This window comes from Caretta caretta, chromosome 20 (assembly GCF_965140235.1).
Source record: "Caretta caretta isolate rCarCar2 chromosome 20, rCarCar1.hap1, whole genome shotgun sequence".
NCBI classification, from domain to species: domain Eukaryota; kingdom Metazoa; phylum Chordata; order Testudines; family Cheloniidae; genus Caretta; species Caretta caretta.
In genome coordinates, this window is record NC_134225.1 from 21,190,859 (window position 1) to 21,212,819 (window position 21,961).

General features: G+C 61.6%; 1 protein-coding gene across 4 annotated transcripts in view; it reads right to left on the bottom strand.

The window, feature by feature from the left end:
* The window catches only part of MAST1 (microtubule associated serine/threonine kinase 1), a 48,407-nt gene extending 26,446 nt beyond the window's left edge, over positions 1 to 21,961 (bottom strand). The window contains exons 1-3 of one of the 4 annotated variants that reach the window (XM_075121424.1): positions 21,718 to 21,961; positions 12,013 to 12,044; positions 939 to 1,027 (exon numbers count right to left, since the gene is read on the bottom strand). In XM_075121424.1, coding sequence (XP_074977525.1) covers positions 939 to 1,027; positions 12,013 to 12,044; positions 21,718 to 21,924 — 328 coding nt within the window. In that variant the 5' untranslated portion in view covers positions 21,925 to 21,961. Of the gene's footprint in view, positions 1 to 938; positions 1,028 to 9,993; positions 10,143 to 12,012; positions 12,045 to 20,263; positions 20,431 to 21,318; positions 21,343 to 21,717 lie in introns of those variants that run through there. The other 3 variants (XM_075121425.1, XM_048831818.2, XM_048831817.2) reach the window with 3 other exon arrangements.

The following is a 21,961-nucleotide window of genomic DNA, read 5'->3' on the forward strand; positions in this document are numbered from 1 at the left end:
AGACTCTGTCAATGGACAGACAGCTGTATTAGCAGATAGATAAATGGATGGATGGACTGACAGAAGAATGGACAAATGGATAGACTGGTAGATAGATGGGCAGAAGGCTAGATGGAGAGATGGATGAATGGATGGACTCATGAATGGATGAATGATCTGAAAGACAGAAGAATGGATGGATGGACTGTAGCGAGGTGGAGAGTGGATGGAAGAATGGAGAGTTGGATTGGTAGAAAGATGGATGAGTGGATGGACAAAAGGATGGCAACACTGCTTAAGTGATGGTTGGATGGATGGATTGAAAGATGGATGGATGGATGGATGGAAAAAGACGGATTGAAAGAGATGGATGGATGGATGGATGGATGGATGGATTGCTTGAAAGAGATGGATGGATGGATTGATTGAAAGAGATGGATTGAAAGAGATGGATGGATTGAAAGAGATGGTTGGATGGATGGATGGATGGATGGATGGATTGAAAGAGAAGGATGGATGGAGGGATGGTTGGATGGATGAATGGATTGAAAGAGATGGTTGGATGGATGGATTGAAAGACATGATTGGATAGATGGACTCATGAGTGGATGGATGGATCGATGGATGGATTGAAAGAGATGGATGGATGGATGGATGGATGGATGGATGGATGGATGGATGCTGTGATAAATGGATAGTCAGGCAGCCAGACAGACGGATGGGAAGCCAGACACTAGGCTCCAGAGATGGAGCTAGACGAAGAGCTGAGCAGCCGTTGGGTGATGGGCGCAGCCCCAGGCCCAGCTGGGCCCTTGGCAGGGCTGGCTTAGTGCGGGAAGGGAGCTGCCCTTGGTGGGGGCAAGTTGTGAAGCCTCGAGCAAGAGCTCCCCCTGCTGGCTACGGAGCAGCATGGCTGGGGCGACGCTGGATGGATGGCGTCCCAGGCTGGGGGAACTCACCGATGTGACCCGGGATGGGGGAGTGGGGCCGCGGCAGCGTCGGGGACGTGCTGGTCAGGATCAGGCTCTTCCTGTTACTGGTTCGGCAGCTGCAGAGAAGGGAAGGAACAAGAGAAGGGGGGACTGGACTCAGTGGGCCAGCTTGGGGGCTAGGGGGAAATGGGGTCTGACCCCAGTCCCAAAGCCAGCATGGGATCAAGGGAGTTTCAAGAGACAGCTCCCCTTCAGGGTCTTCTCTACTCCCTCAGGCCCAGGACTAGAAACCCTGAGCTCTGCTTTGCTCCCAGCACCAGGGATAGAACCCAGGAGTCCTGGCTCCCAGCCCCCCGCTCCCAAACTAAGCAGTAGGGCCCCTCCCAGCCGTTCCCATCTCGTTTTCTTCTGGGCTCTGGAGTTTTTTCGTGTGCTATTTCCAGTGCGGGAATGGACAAAATGAATCGAGACCAGCTGGGGGTGGGGCAGTGATGGGGACAGACGCCACTCCCAATTCCCCCCACACCGCACCAAGGCAAGTGCTGCTGGGCTCCCAGTCCCTCCCTGTGCTAACCACTAGACATCACTCTTCTCCCAGGGCCAGGCTCCTCATCGACTTACATCCTTCACTTCAGCTTCAGGAAGGGGGACTGCATCCGGTCCCAGCTCTGCAAGGAGAGTGGGGCCCAGTGGGGGCGGGGGGGGCACTGGGAGCCAGGACTCCTGGGTTCTATCTCCAGCTCTGTGAGTGGAAGGGGGTGTAGTGGGGGGAGGGGCTGGGTGCCAGGACTCCTGGGTTCTATCTCTGGCTCTGTGAGGGGAGTGGGGTGTAGTGGGGGGAGGGGCTGGGTGCCAGGACTCCTGGGTTCCATCTCTGGCTCTGTGAGGGGAGTGGGGCCTACTGGGGGTGGGCAGGACTCCTGGGTTCTATTCCCTCACTCTTGTGCTGTGTTTTCATGCCCTGTCATGAACAGACTCCAGGACGTCTCTCACAAGCTGACCCCAGGGTCCTGCCTAAATTATCTGGCCCTGACATTCCCCCCTCCCCCAGCCTCATCACGCACATTCTACTGCTGGTCCTGCCTTGCTCTGGGCTCCTACCCAGCTGCCAGGCTCCACCCCAGAGCTGGCTCACGGCCGAGGTGACGAACGAGGTAACTCGCCCAAGGTCACACAGGGAGTCAGTGACAGAGCTGGGAATGGAACCCAGGAGTCCTGACCTCCCCCTTCCCCCCCACAAAAAAACACCCCAGAGATAAATCAGGATTGAGGTGCAATAAACAGAGATGGAGAAAGGGAGTGCCAGGAATGAGGGGCATTGGCAGAGCTGGGGGGGGCAGGGGCTGCGGGTCGGGAGCGAGGGGGACCGGCAGAGCTGGGGGGGGCAGGGCTGGAATAGCAGGGGACTGCGGGTCGGGAGTGAGGGGGACCGGCAGAGCTGGGGGGGCAGGGCTGGAATAGCAGGGGGCTGTGGGTCGGGAGTGAGGGGCACTGGCAGAGCTGGGGGGGCAGGGGGCTGTGGGTCGGGAGCGAGGGGGACCAGCAGAGCTGGGGGGGCAGGGCTGGAATAGCAGGGGGCTGCGGGTCGGGAGCGAGGGGGACCGGCAGAGCTGGGGGGGCAGGGCCGGAATAGCAGGGGGCTGCGGGTCGGGAGCGAGGGGCACTGGCAGAGCTGGGGGGGCAGGGGGCTGCGGGTCTGGAGCAAGGGGCACCGGCAGAGCTGGGGGGGCAGGGCTGGAATAGCAGGGGGCTGCGGGTCGGGAGCGAGGGGCACTGGCAGAGCTGGGGGGGCAGGGGGCTGCGGGTCGGGAGCGAGGGGCACCGGCAGAGCTGGGGGGGCAGGGGGCTGCGGGTCGGGAGCGAGGGGCACTGGCAGAGCTGGGGGGGCAGGGGGCTGCGGGTCTGGAGCAAGGGGCACCGGCAGAGATGGGGGGGCAGGGCCGGAATAGCAGGGGGCTGCGGGTCGGGAGTGAGGGGCACTGGCAGAGCTGGGGGGGCAGGGGGCTGTGGGTCGGGAGCGAGGGGGACCAGCAGAGCTGGGGGGGCAGGGCCGGAATAGCAGGGGGCTGCGGGTCGGGAGCGAGGGGCACTGGCAGAGCTGGGGGGGCAGGGGGCTGCGGGTCTGGAGCAAGGGGCACCGGCAGAGCTGGGGGGGCAGGGCCGGAATAGCAGGGGGCTGCGGGTCGGGAGCGAGGGGGACCGGCAGAGCTGGGGGGGCAGGGCCGGAATAGCAGGGGGCTGCGGGTCGGGAGCGAGGGGCACCGGCAGAGCTGGGGGGGCAGGGCCGGAATAGCAGGGGGCTGCGGGTCGGGAGCGAGGGGCACTGGCAGAGCTGGGGGGGCAGGGGCTGTGGGTTGGGAGCGAGGGGCACTGGCAGAGCTGGGGGGACAGAGGCTGCGGGTTGGGAGCGAGGGGCACTGGCAGAGCTGGGGGGGCAGGGGCTGCGGGTTGGGAGCGAGGGGCACTGGCAGAGCTGGGGGGACAGGGGCTGCGGGTTGGGAGCGAGGGGGACCGGCAGAGCTGGGGGGGCAGGGGGCTGCGGGTCGGGAGCAAGGGGCACCAGCAGAGCTGGGAGGGCAGGGGGCTGCGGGTCGGGAGCGAGGGGCACTGGCAGAGCTGGGGGGGCAGGGGGCTGCGGGTCGGGAGCGAGGGGCACTGGCAGAGCTGGGGGGGCAGGGCCGGAATAGCAGGGGGCTGCGGGTCGGGAGCGAGGGGCACTGGCAGAGCTGGGGGGGCAGGGGGCTGCGGGTCGGGAGCGAGGGGCACTGGCAGAGCTGGGGGGGCAGGGGGCTGCGGGTCGGGAGCGAGGGGCACTGGCAGAGCTGGGGGGGCAGGGCCGGAATAGCAGGGGGCTGCGGGTCGGGAGCAAGGGGCACCGGCAGAGCTGGGGGGGCAGGGGGCTGCGGGTCAGGAGCGAGGGGCACTGGCAGAGCTGGGGGGGCAGGGGGCTGCGGGTCGGGAGCGAGGGGCACTGGCAGAGCTGGGGGGGCAGGGGGCTGCGGGTCGGGAGCGAGGGGCACCGGCAGAGCTGGGGGGGCAGGGGCTGCGGGTCGGGAGCGAGGGGCACTGGCAGAGCTGGGGGGACAGGGGCTGCGGGTCGGGAGCGAGGGGCACTGGCAGAGCTGGGGGGGCAGGGGGCTGTGGGTCGGGAGCGAGGGGCACTGGCAGAGCTGGGGGGGCAGGGGGCTGCGGGTCAGGAGCGAGGGGCACTGGCAGAGCTGGGGGGGCAGGGGGCTGTGGGTCGGGAGCGAGGGGCACTGGCAGAGCTGGGGGGGCAGGGGGCTGCGGGTCGGGAGCGAGGGGCACCGGCAGAGCTGGGGGGGCAGGGGCTGCGGGTCGGGAGCGAGGGGCACTGGCAGAGCTGGGGGGACAGGGGCTGCGGGTCGGGAGCAAGGGGCACTGGCAGAGCTGGGGGGGCAGGGGGCTGTGGGTCGGGAGCGAGGGGCACTGGCAGAGCTGGGGGGGCAGGGCCGGAATAGCAGGGGGCTGCGGGTCGGGAGCGAGGGGCACCGGCAGAGCCGCGGCCCTACCAGTCTCTCACTGACAGTTTGCTCGCCCACATCAGCTCCGGCGGCTTTCGCTGCTTCGGCCCACGGGGCCCTGCAGAGTTCTAGCCGCTGCCTCTTCTGGGGTAATTCATCTGCCCCACTGAGGATTATTTATTAGCGGCTGGGCTCTGATGCCCATTGGCTGGGCGGGCAGCAACACCTGGCCCGTACACAGAGCTCAGAGCCTCTCTGATACCGCACTGGCAGGGACCTAGATCTGTCCCCGCTCCTTGCTGGGTGCTGAGAGGCAGCTGTCTCTGGGGTGGGGGCTGTTGAACGGCTCACAGCACGGGGACAGACTGGGGACAATAAAATAGACGTGTTCTCCTAAGCCAAGCCCCACCCACCCACATCCCTGAAGCAAGAGCATGCCCAGCTAATTGTGCCAGTCCCCCGACACTCACTCTCCTTTCTCCTCTGCTCTGTTCAGTCGTGAAACCCTTAACGGCGCTGACATGTAACTGGCTATCAGTAGGGTTCAGAGTCAACAGTGCAAAAGGGGGCCGGGAGAGCCAGGGAGAGCAGGGGATTATGGGAATGCTGGCTGCTCCCCTCTGCTGTGATACAGCCAGGTTGGGATGAGCATCCTCAGTCATGTGTCATACACCCTACACTGCTCTTCGCAGAGGCGACCCCTCCCCCCCAGCTCTGGACCAGGGAACCATGTCTAGGCCATGATGTGGCAACTGCCAAACCCTAGACTGTCCCATCCCCTAAGCACCCTGGCCTCAGCCCCCTTGGTTCCTGTGCCCTGCTCCTCCCACCCCCTAGGAAGGGCGCCCTTGGCTGGTGACTTTGGTGCCAGCCTGGGACCAAGGGGGGCAGCCTGGACACAGAGCCCCCAGGACTGGGGCCTGCGCCGCCATCTTGAAACAACCATCAGCCATTGTTCTGTGGTCGGTTAGCAGCAGCCTGCTCGTTAACAACGGCATTAGTGTGAGCACTGGTAGGTCTGGGATTTGCCATCCTGCCCCTGGGCTCCCCTACCCCCACCGGTGCCCCTCAATCCCGACCCACAGCCCCTGCTAGCCCAGCCCTGGGCTCCCCTCATCCGTAGCCCAGCCGGTGCCCTTCCGTCCTGCCCCACAGCCCCCTCTCAGGGTCACATATTCCCGCTGTGTCTGCGTTGTGTGTGCGTGCTTGACGGAGTCTGAGTCTGCCTGGTGTCTCAGTGTGTTTGAGTGTGTAGGTGTCTGTGTTTGTCTGAAACCAGGGTGAGCGAGATCTGTTGTGTGTCAGAGCGTGTGTGGCTGTGTGTTTGTCTCCCCTCTGGTTGGCCGGGTGTGCGTGAGAAGATCTGTCTGGTGTGATGGAGTGCGGGGTGGGCGTCGGGGGGAGGGAGGGGGGAGCTCTTGCACCTGAGTGTGAGCGGCTGTGTGTGTTGTGTCCGGGTCAGGTCTGGCTGTGAGTGTGGCTAAGGATGTGTGTGTGTCTTTCTGTGCATGTATTGTGTCCTAGTGGATGTGTAGCTGGTGTCTGCCTGTCTCCATGCCCTGTCTCCCTGGAGATGCCCTGTCTGTCTGTCTCCTGTCTCCATGGTGATGCCCTGTCCATCTGTCTCCATGACGATGCAGTCAGTCAAGAAGCTCATTAAACCCAACAATGGGTGGAAGCTGGGGCGGTCGCTCTCAATCGGAACAAGCCCTGCTGGCAAAGGCCATGTCGGTGCATGTGCAAGTGTGTCAGTGTGTGCACGTGTGTCAGTGCGTGTGCGCAAACGTGTCAGCGTGCGCACAAGCGTGTCAGTGTGCGCCTTAGTGTGTGCACGCGTGTCGGTGTGTGTGAGTGTGTCAGTGTGTGCGCAAACGTGTCAGCGCGTGCACAAGTGCATCAGTGTGCACATTAGTGTGTGCACGTGTGTCGGTGTGCATGAGTGTGTCAGTGTGTGCAAACGTGTCAGCACGCACAAGCATGTCAGTGTGCGCATTAGTGTGTGCACGTGTGTCGGTGTGTGTGAGTGTGTCAGTGTGTGCAAATGTGTCGGCGTGCGCACAAGTGTGTCAGTGTGCGCATTAGTGTGTGCACGCATGTCGGTGTGCATGAGTGTGTCAGTGCGTGTGCGCAAACGTGTCAGCGTGCGCACAAGCGTGTCAGTGTGCGCATTAGTGTGTGCACACGTGTCGGTGTGTGAGAGTGTCAGTGTGTGTGCGCAAATGTGTCAGCGTGCACACAAGTGTGTCAGTGTGCGCATTAGTGTGTGCACGTGTGTCGGTGCATGTGAGTGTGTCAGTGTGCGTGTGCAAACATGACAGCATGCGCACAAGTGTGTCAGCGTGCACATTAGTGTGTGCACGTGTGTCGGTGTGCATGAGTGTGTCAGTTTGTGTGCGTGAACCTGTCAGCGTGCGCACAAGTGTGTCAGTGCACGCATGAGTGTGTGCACGCATGTCAGTGTGCATTGGTGTGTCAGTGTGTGCATGAACGTGTCAGCGCGTGCACAAGTGTGTCAGTGTGCGCATGAGTGTGTGCACGTGTGTCGGTGCATGTGAGTGTGTCAGTGTGCGTGTGCAAAAGTGACAGCGCACACAAGTGTGTCAGCGTGCGCATTAGTGTGTGCACGTGTGTCGGTGCATGTGAGTGCATCAGTGTGCGTGTGCAAACGTGACAGCGTGCGCACAAGTGTGTCAGCATGCACATTAGTTTGTGCACATGTGTCGGTGTGCATGAGTGTGTCAGTGTGTGTGCATGAACGTGTCAGCGCGTGCACAAGTGTGTCAGTGTGCGCATTAGTGTGTGCACGTGTGTCGGTGTGCATGAGTGTGTCAGTGTGTGTGCAAATGTGTCAGCGTGCGCACAAGTGTGTCAGTGCACGCATTAGTGTGTGCTCGCGTGTTGGTGCGCATGAATGTGTCAGTGCATGTGTGCAAACGTGTCAGCACACACACAAGTGTGTCAGTGTGTGCATTAGTGTGTGCCCGTGTGTCGGTGTGCATGAGTGTGTCAGTGTGTGTGCGTGAACGGGGCAGGGTGTGCATCAGGGTGTGCACATGTGTCAGTGAATGCACAAGCATGTATCAGCCCTTCCCCCACCACACACACGATCACAAAAACACCAATTACACTGCACAACACCACATACCGGGGGTAACACACGCTCTCTCAAGGGACCAGTAGCTGTTCCTCTCGCACACACGCACACACACAGTGTAACTCCCCCAAAGGTGCCCACCTCACCAACCAGAACCCAACTCGGCTCCACACCCGTCTCCCCCCATGCTCCCCAGACTGATCCCAAAGGGCCCTGCCCCCCACTCCCACCCCAGCCCCTCCAAGCAGCCAAGCAGCACGTGGCAGGTGAGGGAGGTGCCTGGGGGGTGGATGGAGACAGGGTGGCTGGGGGGCAGATGGCTGGGGCTGGGGGGCAGAAGACTAGAGCTGGCTGGGGAAGGCCGCTGTCTTTTGCTGTGATTCCAATGTATGACTCCAGCCCCCTCCCCCCCATACACTATTCAGCCCCTAAGACAGGAGGCGCCATGGGGCAGGGGTTTGAAATATTGAACAACCCTCAGACCCCAGAGCTGGGTCCCCCCCCAGGCCTAGCGGGGTGCAGAGCTTGGAGGGCCAAGGAGATGGGTGGATCTGGGGTGTTACTGAGAAAGAGAGGAGTATGTGAGATAGATAGATAGATAGATAGATAGATAGATAGATAGATAGATAGATAGATAGAAGGGGTGCATGGGGATAGATAGATAGATAGATAGATAGATAGATAGATAGATAGATAGATGGGGTGTATGGGGATAGATAGATAGATAGATAGATAGATAGATAGATAGATAGATAGAAGGGGTGCATGGGGATAGATAGATAGATAGATAGATAGATAGATAGATAGATAGATAGAAGGGGTGTATGGGGATAGATAGATAGATAGATAGATAGAAGGGGTGTATGGGGATAGATAGATAGATAGATAGATAGAAGGGGTGTATGGGGATAGATAGATAGATAGATAGATAGAAGGGGTGTATGGGGATAGATAGATAGATAGATAGATAGAAGGGGTGTATGGGGATAGATAGATAGATAGATAGATAGATAGATAGATAGATAGATAGATAGATAGATAGTGTATGGGGAGGGAGGGAGGGAGGGTGTGTCATAGGATGGAGGGGGAGGGAGGGTTTGTATGGGGAGGGAGAAGTGTATCTGGGGAGGGAGGGGGAGGATGGATGTGTCAGGGGAGGGAGGGGTGTGTCAAGGGACCCTCCCCCATCACCAGCATAACCCCAGCCTCCCCCCCCCGCTCTGAATCCCCCCCACTCCAAATCTGCCCCCCTCCAGCTTTGAATATGCCCCCCCAGCCAAAGACATTGCACCCCCATCCCCACATCAGCTCTGAACGCATCATTGTCCCCCCCATCATTGTTGGTCACTGTGGGGGGGGGGCAAAATGAAGCTGGATCCTTGGCACCCCCCAACAAAAATATGCCCAAGACATCAGAGAAAGAGACGGAAAAGCCCGGCAGGGGAAGGCGAGTGGGATGGAGGGATGGGGCCAGGGGGCAGGATGGAGGGAAGGAGGTGCAGATAGAGGGATAGTGAGGAGGAGGGCGGCGGAGGGATGAAGGATGGCGGGACAGAGGGGCTGGAGAGGGGGATGACAGGGATGGAGCGGTGAGAACGGAGGGGGATAGGGATGGAGGGATGATGGGGGAAAAGGATGAGGAGGGAGAGGATGGGGGAGGGGATGGGAATGGAAGGATCAGGACAGAGGGGATGGAGGGATGATGGGGGGATGGGGGATGAGGAGGGGAGATGGAGGGAGGGGGATGATGGGGGAGGGGATGGAGGAAGAGGAGAATGGGGAGGGGGGATGAGGAGGGGAGAGGAACAAGGATGGAAGGATCAGGACAGAGGGGATGGAGGGATGGTGGATGGGGGGGAAGGGGGATGAGGAGGGAGGGGGAAGGGAGGATGGAGGCGGATGCGGGAGGGAGAATGATGGGGGGATGGAGGATGACGGGGGGCTGAGGAAGCAGGAGGAGGAAGGAGGATGGGGGGCTGAGGAAGGAGGAGGGGAGGAAGGGAGGGGAGGGGATGGAGTGGGGGCTGAGGAAGCAGGAGGATGGGGGGAGGAAGGGAGGGGCAGGGGGATGGGGGAGCGGGAGGGGGATGATGGGGGGATGGAGGACGATGGGGCGCTGAGGAAGCAGGAGGAGGGAGGGGCAAGGGGGCTGGGGGGCTGAGGAAGGGGGAAGGGAGGGGCAGGGGGATGGAGGACGATGGGGCGCTGAGGAAGCAGGAGGAGGGAGGGGCAGGGGGGCTGGGGGGCTGAGGAAGGGGGAAGGGAGGGGCAGGGGGATGGAGGACGATGGGGCGCTGAGGAAGCAGGAGGAGGGAGGGGCAGGGGGGCTGGGGGGCTGAGGAAGGGGGAAGGGAGGGGCAGGGGGATGGAGGACGATGGGGCGCTGAGGAAGCAGGAGGAGGGAGGGGCAGGGGGGCTGGGGGGCTGAGGAAGGGGGAAGGGAGGGGCAGGGGGATGGAGGACGATGGGGGAGCGGGGACGGGGGCAGGTGTCTCGGACCCGGTACCTCTTGGTGCGGCGGAACATGCTGCCGTCCAGGCTCCGGGGCCGCGGGAGCTCGGCCGGGGCCGCTCGCGGGGGCTCAGACATCGCCCCCCGGGGCCGCCATGGGGCCGAGCCCAGCGCGCCGAGCGGCTGCCGAGAAGCCGGAGCGGGGAGCCGGGGGGCGGCGCTGTGAGCGGGGAGGGGCCGGGCTGGGGGTGTGTCGGGGGGGGCGGCGCTGGGAGCGGGGGGAGCTGCGGGTGTGTCTGGCGGGGGGGGCGCTGGGAGCGGGGGGGACTGGGGAGGTGTCGGGGGGCGCTGGGAGCGGAGGGGGGCTGGGGGTGTGTCTGGCGGGGGGGGCGCTGGAAGCGGGGCGAGCGGGCCGGGGATGTGTCTGCCGTGGGGGGGGGGCGGGCTCTGGTCCCGGGGCCGCTGCGATGATGCAGCTGGAAATGCTGTTTGGGGCAAAGGGACCATGGCGGGGGCGGGATCAGAGATAGATACACAGACTCACACACTCCAGCAACCCCCCCCCCATATAACACAACACACACACACACACAACCTCTCCAGAAACACACACACTCCAGCAACCCCCCCATATAACACACACATTCCAGTAACACACACACACACAACCTCTCCAGAAACACACACACTCCAGCAACCCCCCCATATAACACACACATTCCAGTAACACACACACACACACAACCTCTCCAGAAACACACACACTCCAGCAACCCCCCCCATATAACACGCATGCACCCCATGGAATCCCCCCCAAACAGACACGCACACCGATAGACCCTAGGAACACACACACACACGTGCACTCTCCGGGCTGTGACACACACATGACACCGGTACCCCACACACAGACAGACGCAGCCCCAGCTGCCTGGAGCGAGCTCCCAGCTGATCCCTGCCCCCTGCGGTGGGTGTAGGGAGACAGGGGGCTGCTGGGTGCAGGCGGCTGGCATGAATTTCAGAGCTGTGATCTCTGCGAGGACACATCTCTGTGCGGGTGTGTGTGTCTGTTTGTGTGTGTGGTATATTACTGGCTGGAGAATGCCTGTGTGGGTGTTACTAGAGTGTATCTGTGTGTGTTTCTGTTTGGGTGGGGGACATGGGGTGCGTGCGTGTGTTTACGGTGTGCGGGGGGGTGTTACACAGTATGTGTTATATGGTGAGTGTTACTGTGTGTTAGTGGAGTGTGTGTGTATAGGCCCCTCTTCCCCAAAACACAGATAGTGTGTATCTGTAGTGTATGTATGTGCTGTGCGGTTGGCCATATTTTGTATGGGTGTATATTTGTGTATATAGGGTGTATTTATGTGGCTGGGTGCATGATTGTCTATATGGGAAGTGTGTCTATATATGGGGCTCTATCTGTGGGGGAGGTGGGTATGTACATGGGGTGGTGTCTGTGATTGAGTCTGTAGGTGGTGTGTGGTTTCGCGTGGACTGTTTGTCTGGGTGGCTGCCTGGTGTGGTTATGCGTGAAGTACACGTGGGACTCCGTGTAGCCTGGTGTGGATGCGGGTGTGTAGGGTGTGGTTGTACACACAGCATAGGTATGCGATTGCACATGTGGGTGTCTCCGTGGCTGGTTGTGTGCACAGTCTGGTGTGCATTCCCAGACCTCACCCCCAAACCAACCCTCCGCCCGCCCGCACCCAAAACACAGGAGAGGAGGAAAGACCCTGAAGAGCCCAGCACAGGCCCTGGGATGTGCCAGGCTGGAATCCGGGCAAAGCCCCAAGGTGACCCAGGAGGGGCAGATTAACCCCTGCCCCACGGCCACGTCGCCGGGTCCTTGCCTGGGATTGGTTCGTAGCTCCCCTCTGCCCCAGCCAGCCAGCGAGGGAATCGCCTGGATCAGTCCCGTGCAAAGTCTGTAGCGGGACACTGACCACTGGCTCACAAGGCGGGGAGTGAACCCCCCATCTCAGGCCTGCAAGGCTGCTGCAGGGAGGTCTGGGATGGGGGGGTGACCACCCGAATCCCGGGACACACAAACACTGCAGCGGAAGGGGCTTACCTGCTGCTTTTCCGTGGCAAGGGCAGGTCCTTCTGCAAAACAAGACAGGGGACGGGAAGTTAGCCCCTGGGGGGGAAGGGGGACAGAGGGGATTTTGCCCCCTGGATCATCGTCAGAAGGTGACGGAGTCCCAGGGCTGATCTCTTTTCTACAATCCCTTTTGTCTGAACAGACTGGAGCATTTTTACTGGGTTAGTGCAACACAAGGCACAATGGGGTCCTGGCCCATCCCGGGGGATGCTAAATACCACCGCAGTACAAATAATTAATAGTAGTTCACACACACAGGGATCTCTCACCTGGCACTAACAGGCAGCCACCTCTGGGGTGGGGCACAGCAGCTATTCATACAGGGATCCCTCGCCAGACGCTGATATGCAGCCACCTCTGGGGGGGGGCACGGCGGCTGTGTATACAGGGACCCTTGGCCTGCTACTGAGATGCAGTTGCCACTGGGGTGGGGCAAGGGGGCTGTTTATACAAAAAAACCCTGTGTCCTCCTGTGTCAGCAGGGGGCAGGGTAGGGTACAAGCAAGCGTGAACCCAGTTAGAACCAATCCAGGACCTGGGTATCAAAACCCCGCCTCTCGCGAACAAGCCACTGACGATGGTCATGGAGGCGGGGCCTTGGGGTTACAGCGCATCTGAAAGGCAACAGCCTGGCGCTGGGGCATTGGGGTCAGCACTGCCAGGCAGGGGAGAGCGCCCCCTACTGAGTCCCCCCAGCCAGCTCCCTGCAGCTCAGCGCCCCCTAGTGCTGCACTGGGCAGACTGCGAGGGAAAGTGCCACACGCTGATCCCCACATCGCGCTCCCTGTAGGGCACCCTTCCCTAGCACCACCCGGAGATCAGGACAGCGGGGAGAGCGCCCCCTGCTAAGCCTCCCGCCCTGCACCCTTGGACTCTCCCCTCCAAGCTCAGACTCCACTTGGCCAGCAGCAGCTGCAGCAGGCAGGGGGGCATTTGGCCGCTAAGGGCCTGATTGCATTAGCAAGCCGCAGCAACTCTCCCTGTCTGTCTGACTCTGTCTGCCCGTCTGTCTGAGTCCCCTCCTGGCTGCAGCCGGGGCCAGCGGGGCGGCAGTCTGTCCTGGGAGCCCAGGTTGTCTGTAGGGCACTGTGCCCAGCAGCCGGCATGCCAGGGGCTCCGCAGACGACACATTCTGGGATGCTCCCATCCTGGAAGGAATCCGGGAATCTGTTCCCTGCTCCCCCCCACTCCTAATGCAAAGTTCACTTGCCCCCCTCCCCAAACCCCCTAAGGCCCAGATCCTCGAAGATATGTCGGCACATTGGAGGATCTGGACCCAAGTGTCTCAAGCTCGGATCCAGGAGGAAAAAATTAAACAAATCTCTCAAAGAGCCTCGATTGAGGCCAACGGACACTTCGCTCAACAGACGTGCAAGGGGCTGATGCGGCCAACTGCACCAGATGCTGAACCCCTCCCTGCCCTAAGCACTACACCCCACTCCCCTCTCAGAGCTGGGGGTAGAACCCAGGAGTCCTGGCTCCTAGCCCCCCCCCCAACCACTAGGCCCTACTTCCCTCCCTGAGCCAAGACTTGAAAGAACAGCTCTCTCTCCCCACAACCAGTCACCCACCCTGTGTAACTTCCAGCTGCGAGCCCTGGAATTGGTGCGGCTCTGGGAAGGGCAGTGCCAGGGCGTCTCTGCCTGCCGGCTGCAGGGCCCGGGGCCCAGGAGGGAATCTCAGCAGGAGACACACGGGGCAGGGCAGAGGGGATGGACTCACTCCAGGCCCCTTTCCTGTACTCTGCCCCCCAGGGAGACAGAAAATAGCTCTGTGTGCAGATGTCCGTGCACGTGTGTGTTTGCATATGTGCGTGTTTGTGCGTGCATGCGTGCAGGTGTGGGTCTGTGCACGTGTGCATTTGCATGCGTGTGCATGCGTGTGTGTACATGTATCTGTTCAAGTGTGCATATGTGTGTTGTGTGCCTTTGTATGTGTGTGTTCGTGTGTATGTTTGCGTGTTGGTGGGCATGTGTGTGTAGGTGTGTGAGCATGTGTGCCTATGTGGGTGTGGGTGCCTTCATGAGTGTAATCATGTGTGTGAGTGTGAAAACAAGGGTGGGTGAGCATTTGCCCATGTACGTGAGAGTGTGAGGATGTGAGAGTGGATGTGTGAGAATGAGGGTGTGAGAATGTGTACACACAAGAGGGTGTGAGTGGCATGGGTGTGCGAGAGCAGGTGTGTGGATGAGAGGGCGTGAGAAGAGGAAGCCGTTGTGTTAGTGTATGTCCCCCTGTGGGGGGGCACATGAGTATGAAGTGTACAATGTGCACATGGGAGAACGTGCAAGGTGGAAGTGGGAAATCCGTGTCACAACCCCATGTGGGTCTGTCTATGGGGAACACTCCCTGGTGTGTGTCATGTGTACAATTCCCCAGTTACCTTCCTTCCTCATGTTCGGTGGGTCATATTTCTGACCGTGTGTGTGCAGCGTTTCCCTTTGTGTGTAACGTTTCCCTAGGCGTGTCACACCCCAGGACCGCGGCTTGCGTGTATCCGGGTGTGCGTGGAAAAATTCCGTGTCCGGGTGCGTGAGATATTTCAGTGGATCTGTGTGGAGAACAATTCTGTGTGTCTGTGTGTAACATTTCTCTGTGTTTGCGTGTAGAACAAACCCCTCTGGGTGTACAACACCCCCAGACACGTGTGCCCCGCTCCCCCACCCCAGGGTGCTCCTTCCCACCAGCCCACTCCAGCTGGGAGAAGAAAGCCCCACCCACGTCTCTGACACACACACCCCCACTGATCCCCACAGCTGAGACCATTTTGGGGAGGGGGGCATCAGCCGCAGGACCCCAAGATAGCACCGCAGGGGTTAATTCGCTCCCTGGGGTCCAGGCCTCCAGGGAGCCGGGGCCAGCGGGGTGCGGGGAAGATGCTCAGCCCCCAGCAGGATCGGGCCCTGGCGCTGCTTCCCGGCTCCTCCAGTCGCATTGCAGCACCCGTGGGCTCCCCTCCCCCGCAGTGTGCGGCCAGCACAGGCCTTAAAGGGACAGGCGCCCCCCACCCCCCACAAGGATGGAGGGGGGGCGTTGCTGGGACCTGGTCATTATCCGAAATATGGGGCCCCCGCCCTAAATCCAGCCCCCCCACAGCGCCCCCTGCTGGGAGAGACCAGGACTGGAGTAGCCAGGAGACACCCCCACCCCACAGCCAGAGCTCCTGCCCCACTTCCCACAGAGCCCCCTGCTGGTAGCCCGAGGACTTCCTCGGGATGGAGGCAGATTTCTCCCTCCCCCACCACTCCAGAGCAGGGGGGGCGGGGGGGGACTGGGCTTCCCTCCAGCACCAGCAGCTGCTGTGCCCGCAAGTTCCCAAAACCGCGCCCGCTGCCGGGAACTTGCCCCCCGCCATCTGATCCCTCCCCCCAGGGCGGGAGATACAGCTGGGCGGGGGTGTGTGTGTGTAGGGCTGCGCTGGCATCTGATTCCCCACCCTCCAGCAATGGGATAATACCTCCCCCAAATGTCCCTGCCCAGCGCCCCTAGACTTCTCGCACTGCACCCACAGACACTCTGAGTACTCCTCAGCCCTGCCCCACATCTCACATCGCCCCCCCACAACCTCCTCAAATGCCCTACAGCCCTCCACTCCCTGCACAGCCCCCCACAACCCCTTCAAATGCCCCATCGCCCCCCCGAAACCCTGAAGAGCCCCCCACGACCCCCTCAAATGCCCCACAGCCCACCACCACCCCGCACATCCCCCCATGACCCCTCAAATTCCCCACAGCCCCCATGCTCTGCACTGTCCCCACCCCCTTAAATGACCCACAGCCCATAACCCCCTCAACTGCCCCACAGTTCCCCAATGCCCCACACAGCCCCCCAGAACTGCATACAATCTGCTTGTGCCACCAACAGCCAGCAGCCTTGGGGCTCCCAGTCCACAAAGCCACTACTTATGGGGCTGCCGTTCCCCCCACCAGCACCAGCCACCAGCAATGGGGCTCACACCTCCTGATGTCCCCTTGGACCCCCCCTCCCATGTCCTGCCACCCCCACCCCAACTTCCCAGGCCTGTAACTGACCCCCCAGCTCTGCCTCTGGCCAGTGGAGTAGGTTTGGGCAAGCCCCACCCTGTGCCTCAGTTTCCCCATCTACTAAATGGGAATAATGACACAGCTGTCCTTTGTCGAACACGTTGCGATCCATGTATGCTAAGAGCGAAGTGTGACTCCTCAGGCTCTATATAGATACGCATCCCCAGGGATTGCTCATTCAGTGATGAGAGGCAGTTGCCTCTGGGGTGGGGCTGTTTATATAGGGAGCCCTCACCCAGCACCAAAATCCAGTCACCTCTGGAGTAAGAGTTGAGGTTTGGTTATACGGTGATCCCTTGCCCATACTGAGATGCAGCCACTTCTGGGGTGGGGCACAGGGGTTGTTTATACTGGGATCCATCAGCCGGGGCTGAGAAGCAGACACTTTTGGGGTGGGGTGCAGGGGCTGTTTATACAGGGATCCCTCGCCCGGTGCTGAAATGCAGCCGCCTCTGGAGGCGAGGTGTGGCAGTTTTTTCACAGCCCCACGAGACAGGCGTTCAGCACAGGAAATGTATTAAAATCCTTCACACAACTGGGGGAATCGTGACTAGAATTTGCCCTGCTCCAATCTGGCCAGGACCCTGGAGCTGACACTTCCCCCTGCTCTCTTACAAAAAATGCTAAGGGACCTAAATCACCAAAATGTGTGCGTCACCCATCCACAAAACAAACAGGGCCAGGCCCAGCTTAGGCTGTGGCCCTGCAGACTCTCCCCTGTGCACAGGCCCACTGCTGCAAGCCCGGACCTGCTTGCCCTATGGGGCAGAGCAGTCTACAGCCAAGAGGGGCAGAACCCCTCCTCCCCCGCAGCTTAGCCCTGCAACGAAAGAGGCACCGAGCTAAAGATCCCTGTCACGCCAGATGAAAAGCCGCACATTTCCGGTGCGGCTCATCTCCGGCCCCCAACCCGGCCCCTCCCGGCTCCGGCAGAAGGCAGGGAGCCATGAAAATCGAACCGTGCCAATGATGCATCTGGGATCTCTCCCGGCACCAGGAGCTCTGCCCCCAAAGATGGAACCCGGGTGCAACACTGAGAACCCTTTTCCCTGGGGGCTCCCTCGTCTGTCTGAATCCACCTGTTGTTCTTTGTCTTCTACTTTGCTGGGAAGCTCCCCAGGGCAGGGCCTGTCCGTCTGGTCTGTGTCTGTACAGCGCCAAGCACGATGGGGTTCTGAGCCACGACTGGGTTCCTAGGTGCTACCATAGTGCTCCTAATAAATAGCATACAGTGCCCAGCTCAATGGGGTTCTGGGCCACGACTGGGCTCCCGGGCACTACCGTAATGCACCTAATAATAATAAAAACAATATGGATCCGAATTTCCAACATCCCACGTTTAGTCAGAGCAGCTCCACCTTGTGCTCTGAGACTCTGGAGGCGGATCAAGATAGTTTGGTGCTCAAGGCAAAGGGCTAGGAGTCCTGGGTTCAGTTCCCGGGACGGCCTTAGGCAAAGCACTTTGCCGCTCCATTCCTCGGTTTCCCCAGATTGTTAGGCCAAGCAAGGCAGGGCCCTGATCTCAAAAGGCAGAGCCCCTTTTAACTGCTCTCTTCCTGATCAAGTATTGTTGAACTGGAAAGAGGCCCAGAGAAAAGCAAAGTAAACTCATGAGGGGGCTGTGGGGGGAGGGAGGGAATGGGTTATGAAGGGAGACTTTTTTAAAAATCCAGCAGAGCCACCTGATTCCGCAGGAGCGAAGTAATCACCACTCACAGTAAGGGCAATTTTAGGAGGGCTGGTCACCATCATGCTTCAGGGCTTAAAGCCACCAGGGGTCAGGAGGCGAGGTCACGGGGGCAGATTACCCTGCGTGCTGCAGCGTTCTCACAGCTCCTGCGGACCCTGCCCAGCAGCCCCCTGTAGCATTTGTCACTTGTTTGCCCTGCACTTGGCACCCTGGCCTGGGGTTCCTGGGCTCCACTGTTACACCAATCCATCGTGAGCAGCCTCCCTACCCCTCTCCAGGGCTGGCTCTGGTTTGGGGAGAACCTGACACCCCAAACCAGGGGCCGCTTTTGGAAATTTCTGGGCCTGAATCTGCCGGGGAAGAAATGGCGGAAGCCTCCGTGTGAGGGGGGTGGGGGTTTCCCCCGCCAATGGCTGCACAAGTGGCCATGAGTTCCACAGGTCAGTTTCAGCCCAGAGGCATTCTGGGGATTGTCGTCCTGGAGGAGGAGGGGAAGAGGATGTCTTGGACCCCCTGCCATTAACTTCCCGGGGTCAGCTCAGTGCAGTTGGTGCCGTGGGTTCTGATCTCCAGAGGGTTCGGCGTTGTCCAGTGATGGGGGGAGGGGGCAGGGGGGTGATTCTGGGGATCCCAGAAGCAGGCCCCGCAGTGGGGGCAGGTGGGTGTTGTCCCCACTGCAGCCGTGTCACTCCCGCTCTCTCTAGGCCCAACTCTCCTTGACACTCTTCTAGGCCTCTCCGGCAGCCCAAAGGAGTCTGAAAGTGGGGGGAATGGCCCCCCAAGGATCATCCCTGAGCAGGGGGGCATCTCCAGCTGGCAGCCCTGCAGTCCAGCTGACTGCTCTGGCTGTTCGCTGCCTCCCAGCAGCAAGTGGAAGATGTTAGAGTAGCCCCGAGGCTGCTCTGGATTGCACAAGGGGATGGGACATGGCCCAGGACTATGGGGAATGCAAAGAGGGAGCCTAAAGTGGGGCATGGCGTGGGGCTTTTTTAACAGTTCTAGACAGGAAGTGAAGAATACGAGCTCTGAGTGCAACTCAGAGTGTGGGGTGGGGATTTGGGGGAGCTGGAGTGACCTCCCCCGCTCTGGAATTGGGCCAGAATCAGGCTCAAGACTCACACCCCCAACTGCAGAGGATCTTGACTGGGCCGGACTGGGCCAGCGGTTCTGATCCCCGCTGGGTGTCATAGCCCAGCCCAGTGTGGGATCCACAGGCACTGAAATGAAACAAACATGTTTACCGCCTTGGCAGAGCTGCCGACAGGCCGGTCCCGAGGGCCCTGCGAGCCCCACGGCGGGAGAGAGGTTTCCATCCCAGGTGCTAGCAGGGTGGGGAGGATCCTGATGCTGCACACTGGGCCTGGGGACAGGGTGGGCCTCTGGCCCCTCCCCCATTCCCCCCGCATATATAATAACAGATGGGGGCTGCGCTTGCCCCACCCAGATCAATGCACTTTACAGACATTACTCAGATCAGCTCCATGACTCTCCCCCACCCCGGGGTGTTGGGGTCATTATCCCCCCTGTACAGAGGGGGAAACTGAGGCATGGAGGAGGGGAAAGATCTGGGAATAGAACTCAGGAGTCCTGACTCCCATCCCACCCCTAGCTCTAACCACTAGGCCCCATTCCACTCTCAGTGGCCAGACAGAGACCATTTGCGCATGTTGCCACCTAGCTGTCCTATGCCAACACCTCCCACACACACACTCCCAGCTGACCTGGCATCAGAACCCACCAGCCAAACACCAGATTCAGAATGGACCCCATCGCCCGCTCATGGCAGGCAGGGAGCGCCTTGCCCCGTTCGGTGCCAGACCTCTCGACATCGCTCGACGCGGCCCACCCTGAACAGCCAGCTCCGCCCAGGCACCCTGAGGTGCAGTGGGGAGCTCAGAGCAGCTGTGCCCCCTCATTTCACCCTTTGCCACTCCCTCGCTTTCTGTCTCCACCAGCCTGCCATGCCCGACTCTAACAGTGCCCACCCCACAGAGCCCCATTCACACACCCCACGCCCTGCAGCACCCGCCCCCTGCTCCACAGCCCCTGTGCGCCCTAGAAAGTTCCCGGGGTGGGGGGGTTCATGGCCTTGGGTGGGGGAGGGTCTCTCAAAGTGGGGGACACCTGGAAAACAGACTGGAGAGACCCCCAGATACCACAGCGCCCCACCACAGGAGGGGATGCATGGGTGGGGTGACCCCAAACAGCACCCTCACCCCAAGGACGCCCACCAAACGTGGTCCCGGGGCCCAATGTCCCCATTTTAGCGTGGGGGGGGGGGGCAGGGAGGGGATCTATGGGAGGGCGGCACCCAGACAGACCCACACGGCTGTACTGCAGGGTGCATTAGCAGCGGGGGGAGGGGGTGGCACCCTGGATCCGTCAGGGCTCCTCCCCCGTCCGTGAGCCAGCAGGGGAGGGGGACCAGACACCCACAAAACCACAGCACCCCCTCCCATGCCATGCGCGGGGTCCCAGCCCCCCTTACCTGGAGCCGTCGCCTGCGGATAATCCCCGAGTCGTCCATCTCCCCACAGCCAGCAGGCCCCGGGCGCCCCCGAGCCAGCGATGGAGCCGAGGGAGGGGTGGTGGCTGCGGGGGGGGGGAGCTGGCTGCGGGGGGGGGGGGAGCGAGGATCCTTCACTCGCGTCTCCTGCCACAAAACTTGGCAGCCACCAGGCCCCTGGCAGCGGCGGCGCCCGGCCCAGCTGCCCAGCGCGGGGGGGGGCAGGGCGGGGCGGGGCGGCTCAGGTGTGCCCCCCCACCACGCCTGGGGGTCTCAGCCCCCCCGGGGCTTCGCGAGACGCCGCGCAGCCCCCCGCGGGGATCAGCCCAGGTGCGCGCCCGGCTCCATCCTCGCCAGCCGCCGCCGCCTGCGCCCGACCGCCCGGCCCCGGCGAGCTCCCGCTTCCCGCTTAGCTGGGGGGTCCCGGGGCCCCGGGGCCTCCCGCCCCCCCCATGCTGCCCCCGCCTGCCCGGCTCCCGGGGATGCAGCCGCCTCTGCGCGTCGCCGGCTCCGCTCCCGCGCGGCGGCGGGGGGGGGGCCGAGATCCCGGCTGGGCGGCCCGGCCTCGCCAGCCCATGGCCCCCGGGGACGGGGGGCTGCTCCGCCCGGCTCCCCGCTGCTGCGGCAACCGCGGGACACCCCCCCTCCCCGCCCGGGGCCGGGGGTTTAACCCTTCCAGCCCCGCAGCCCCCAGGGCCCAGCTCCGCTGAGCTCCGCTTCAGCCCCTGCCCCCACCCCGTGTGCTCCCCCACTGCCCCACCCCATGTGCCTCCCACCACCTGCTGCCCCCGTTCCCCTGTCACCCCCCACCATCCACTATCACATCAACCCGCTCCCCCAATGTGCCCCCCTGCCCACACACCCATGAGCCCCCACCATTCCCCCTGCGGCTGCCCCCCAACCCCACACGCCCCCAACACATCCACTGCTCGCTGCCCGTGTGCCCCCCGTACCACCCACTGCCCCCCCTTCCCTCAGACCCTGTCCCTAGAGTCCCCTTAACTCTGGCCCTCTCTCCATGCAATTTTCACACACACCTCTCCCATGCTGGCAATCCTGCGGCCTCTCCCTCTGCACCAGCCTGTTTCCCTCCCTCTACACTGTTGCAAGCACGAGTGTAGACAGCAGTCTGGGGGGGGTTAGCTCCTGGGTTAGCGAGGGCCCAGCAGGGCTCGATGACCCCGGAGTTATTGTTGTTTGTATTGCGGAGTTTCCAATCTGTATGGGCCCCCTTGTGCCAGGCAATGCACAAACCCCGACTGGGATCAGGCCCTCATTGGGCCGGGCACGGCATAGACGCCCACCCGAGATCAGGGCCCCCTATGAGAGACAGTCCCTCTCCTGAACAGCTCAATAACCCATGCAGCCAAAGGAAGAATTATTATCCCTGCTGTACAGAAAGGGAAACTGAGGCACGGAGTGATTAAGTGGCTCACCCATGGAGTCGGTGGTGGTGCTGGGAATAGATCCCAGGAGTCCTGGGTTCCCAGCCCCTTCCTCCCCTGGTGCAGGATGGGTCCCAATCGGACCCCAGGAAGCTCCAGAGGGCTGGGGGTGGGGAGCCAGGTCCTCCCAAGGCTAATTGCTTTTGGATTAAGGGCAGGATTAATTGTTAACCCTTTCCCTCCAGGAGTCCACAGCATCTGGTGCCCTGAGCTGGGCTGGCTGCATCAGCTGACA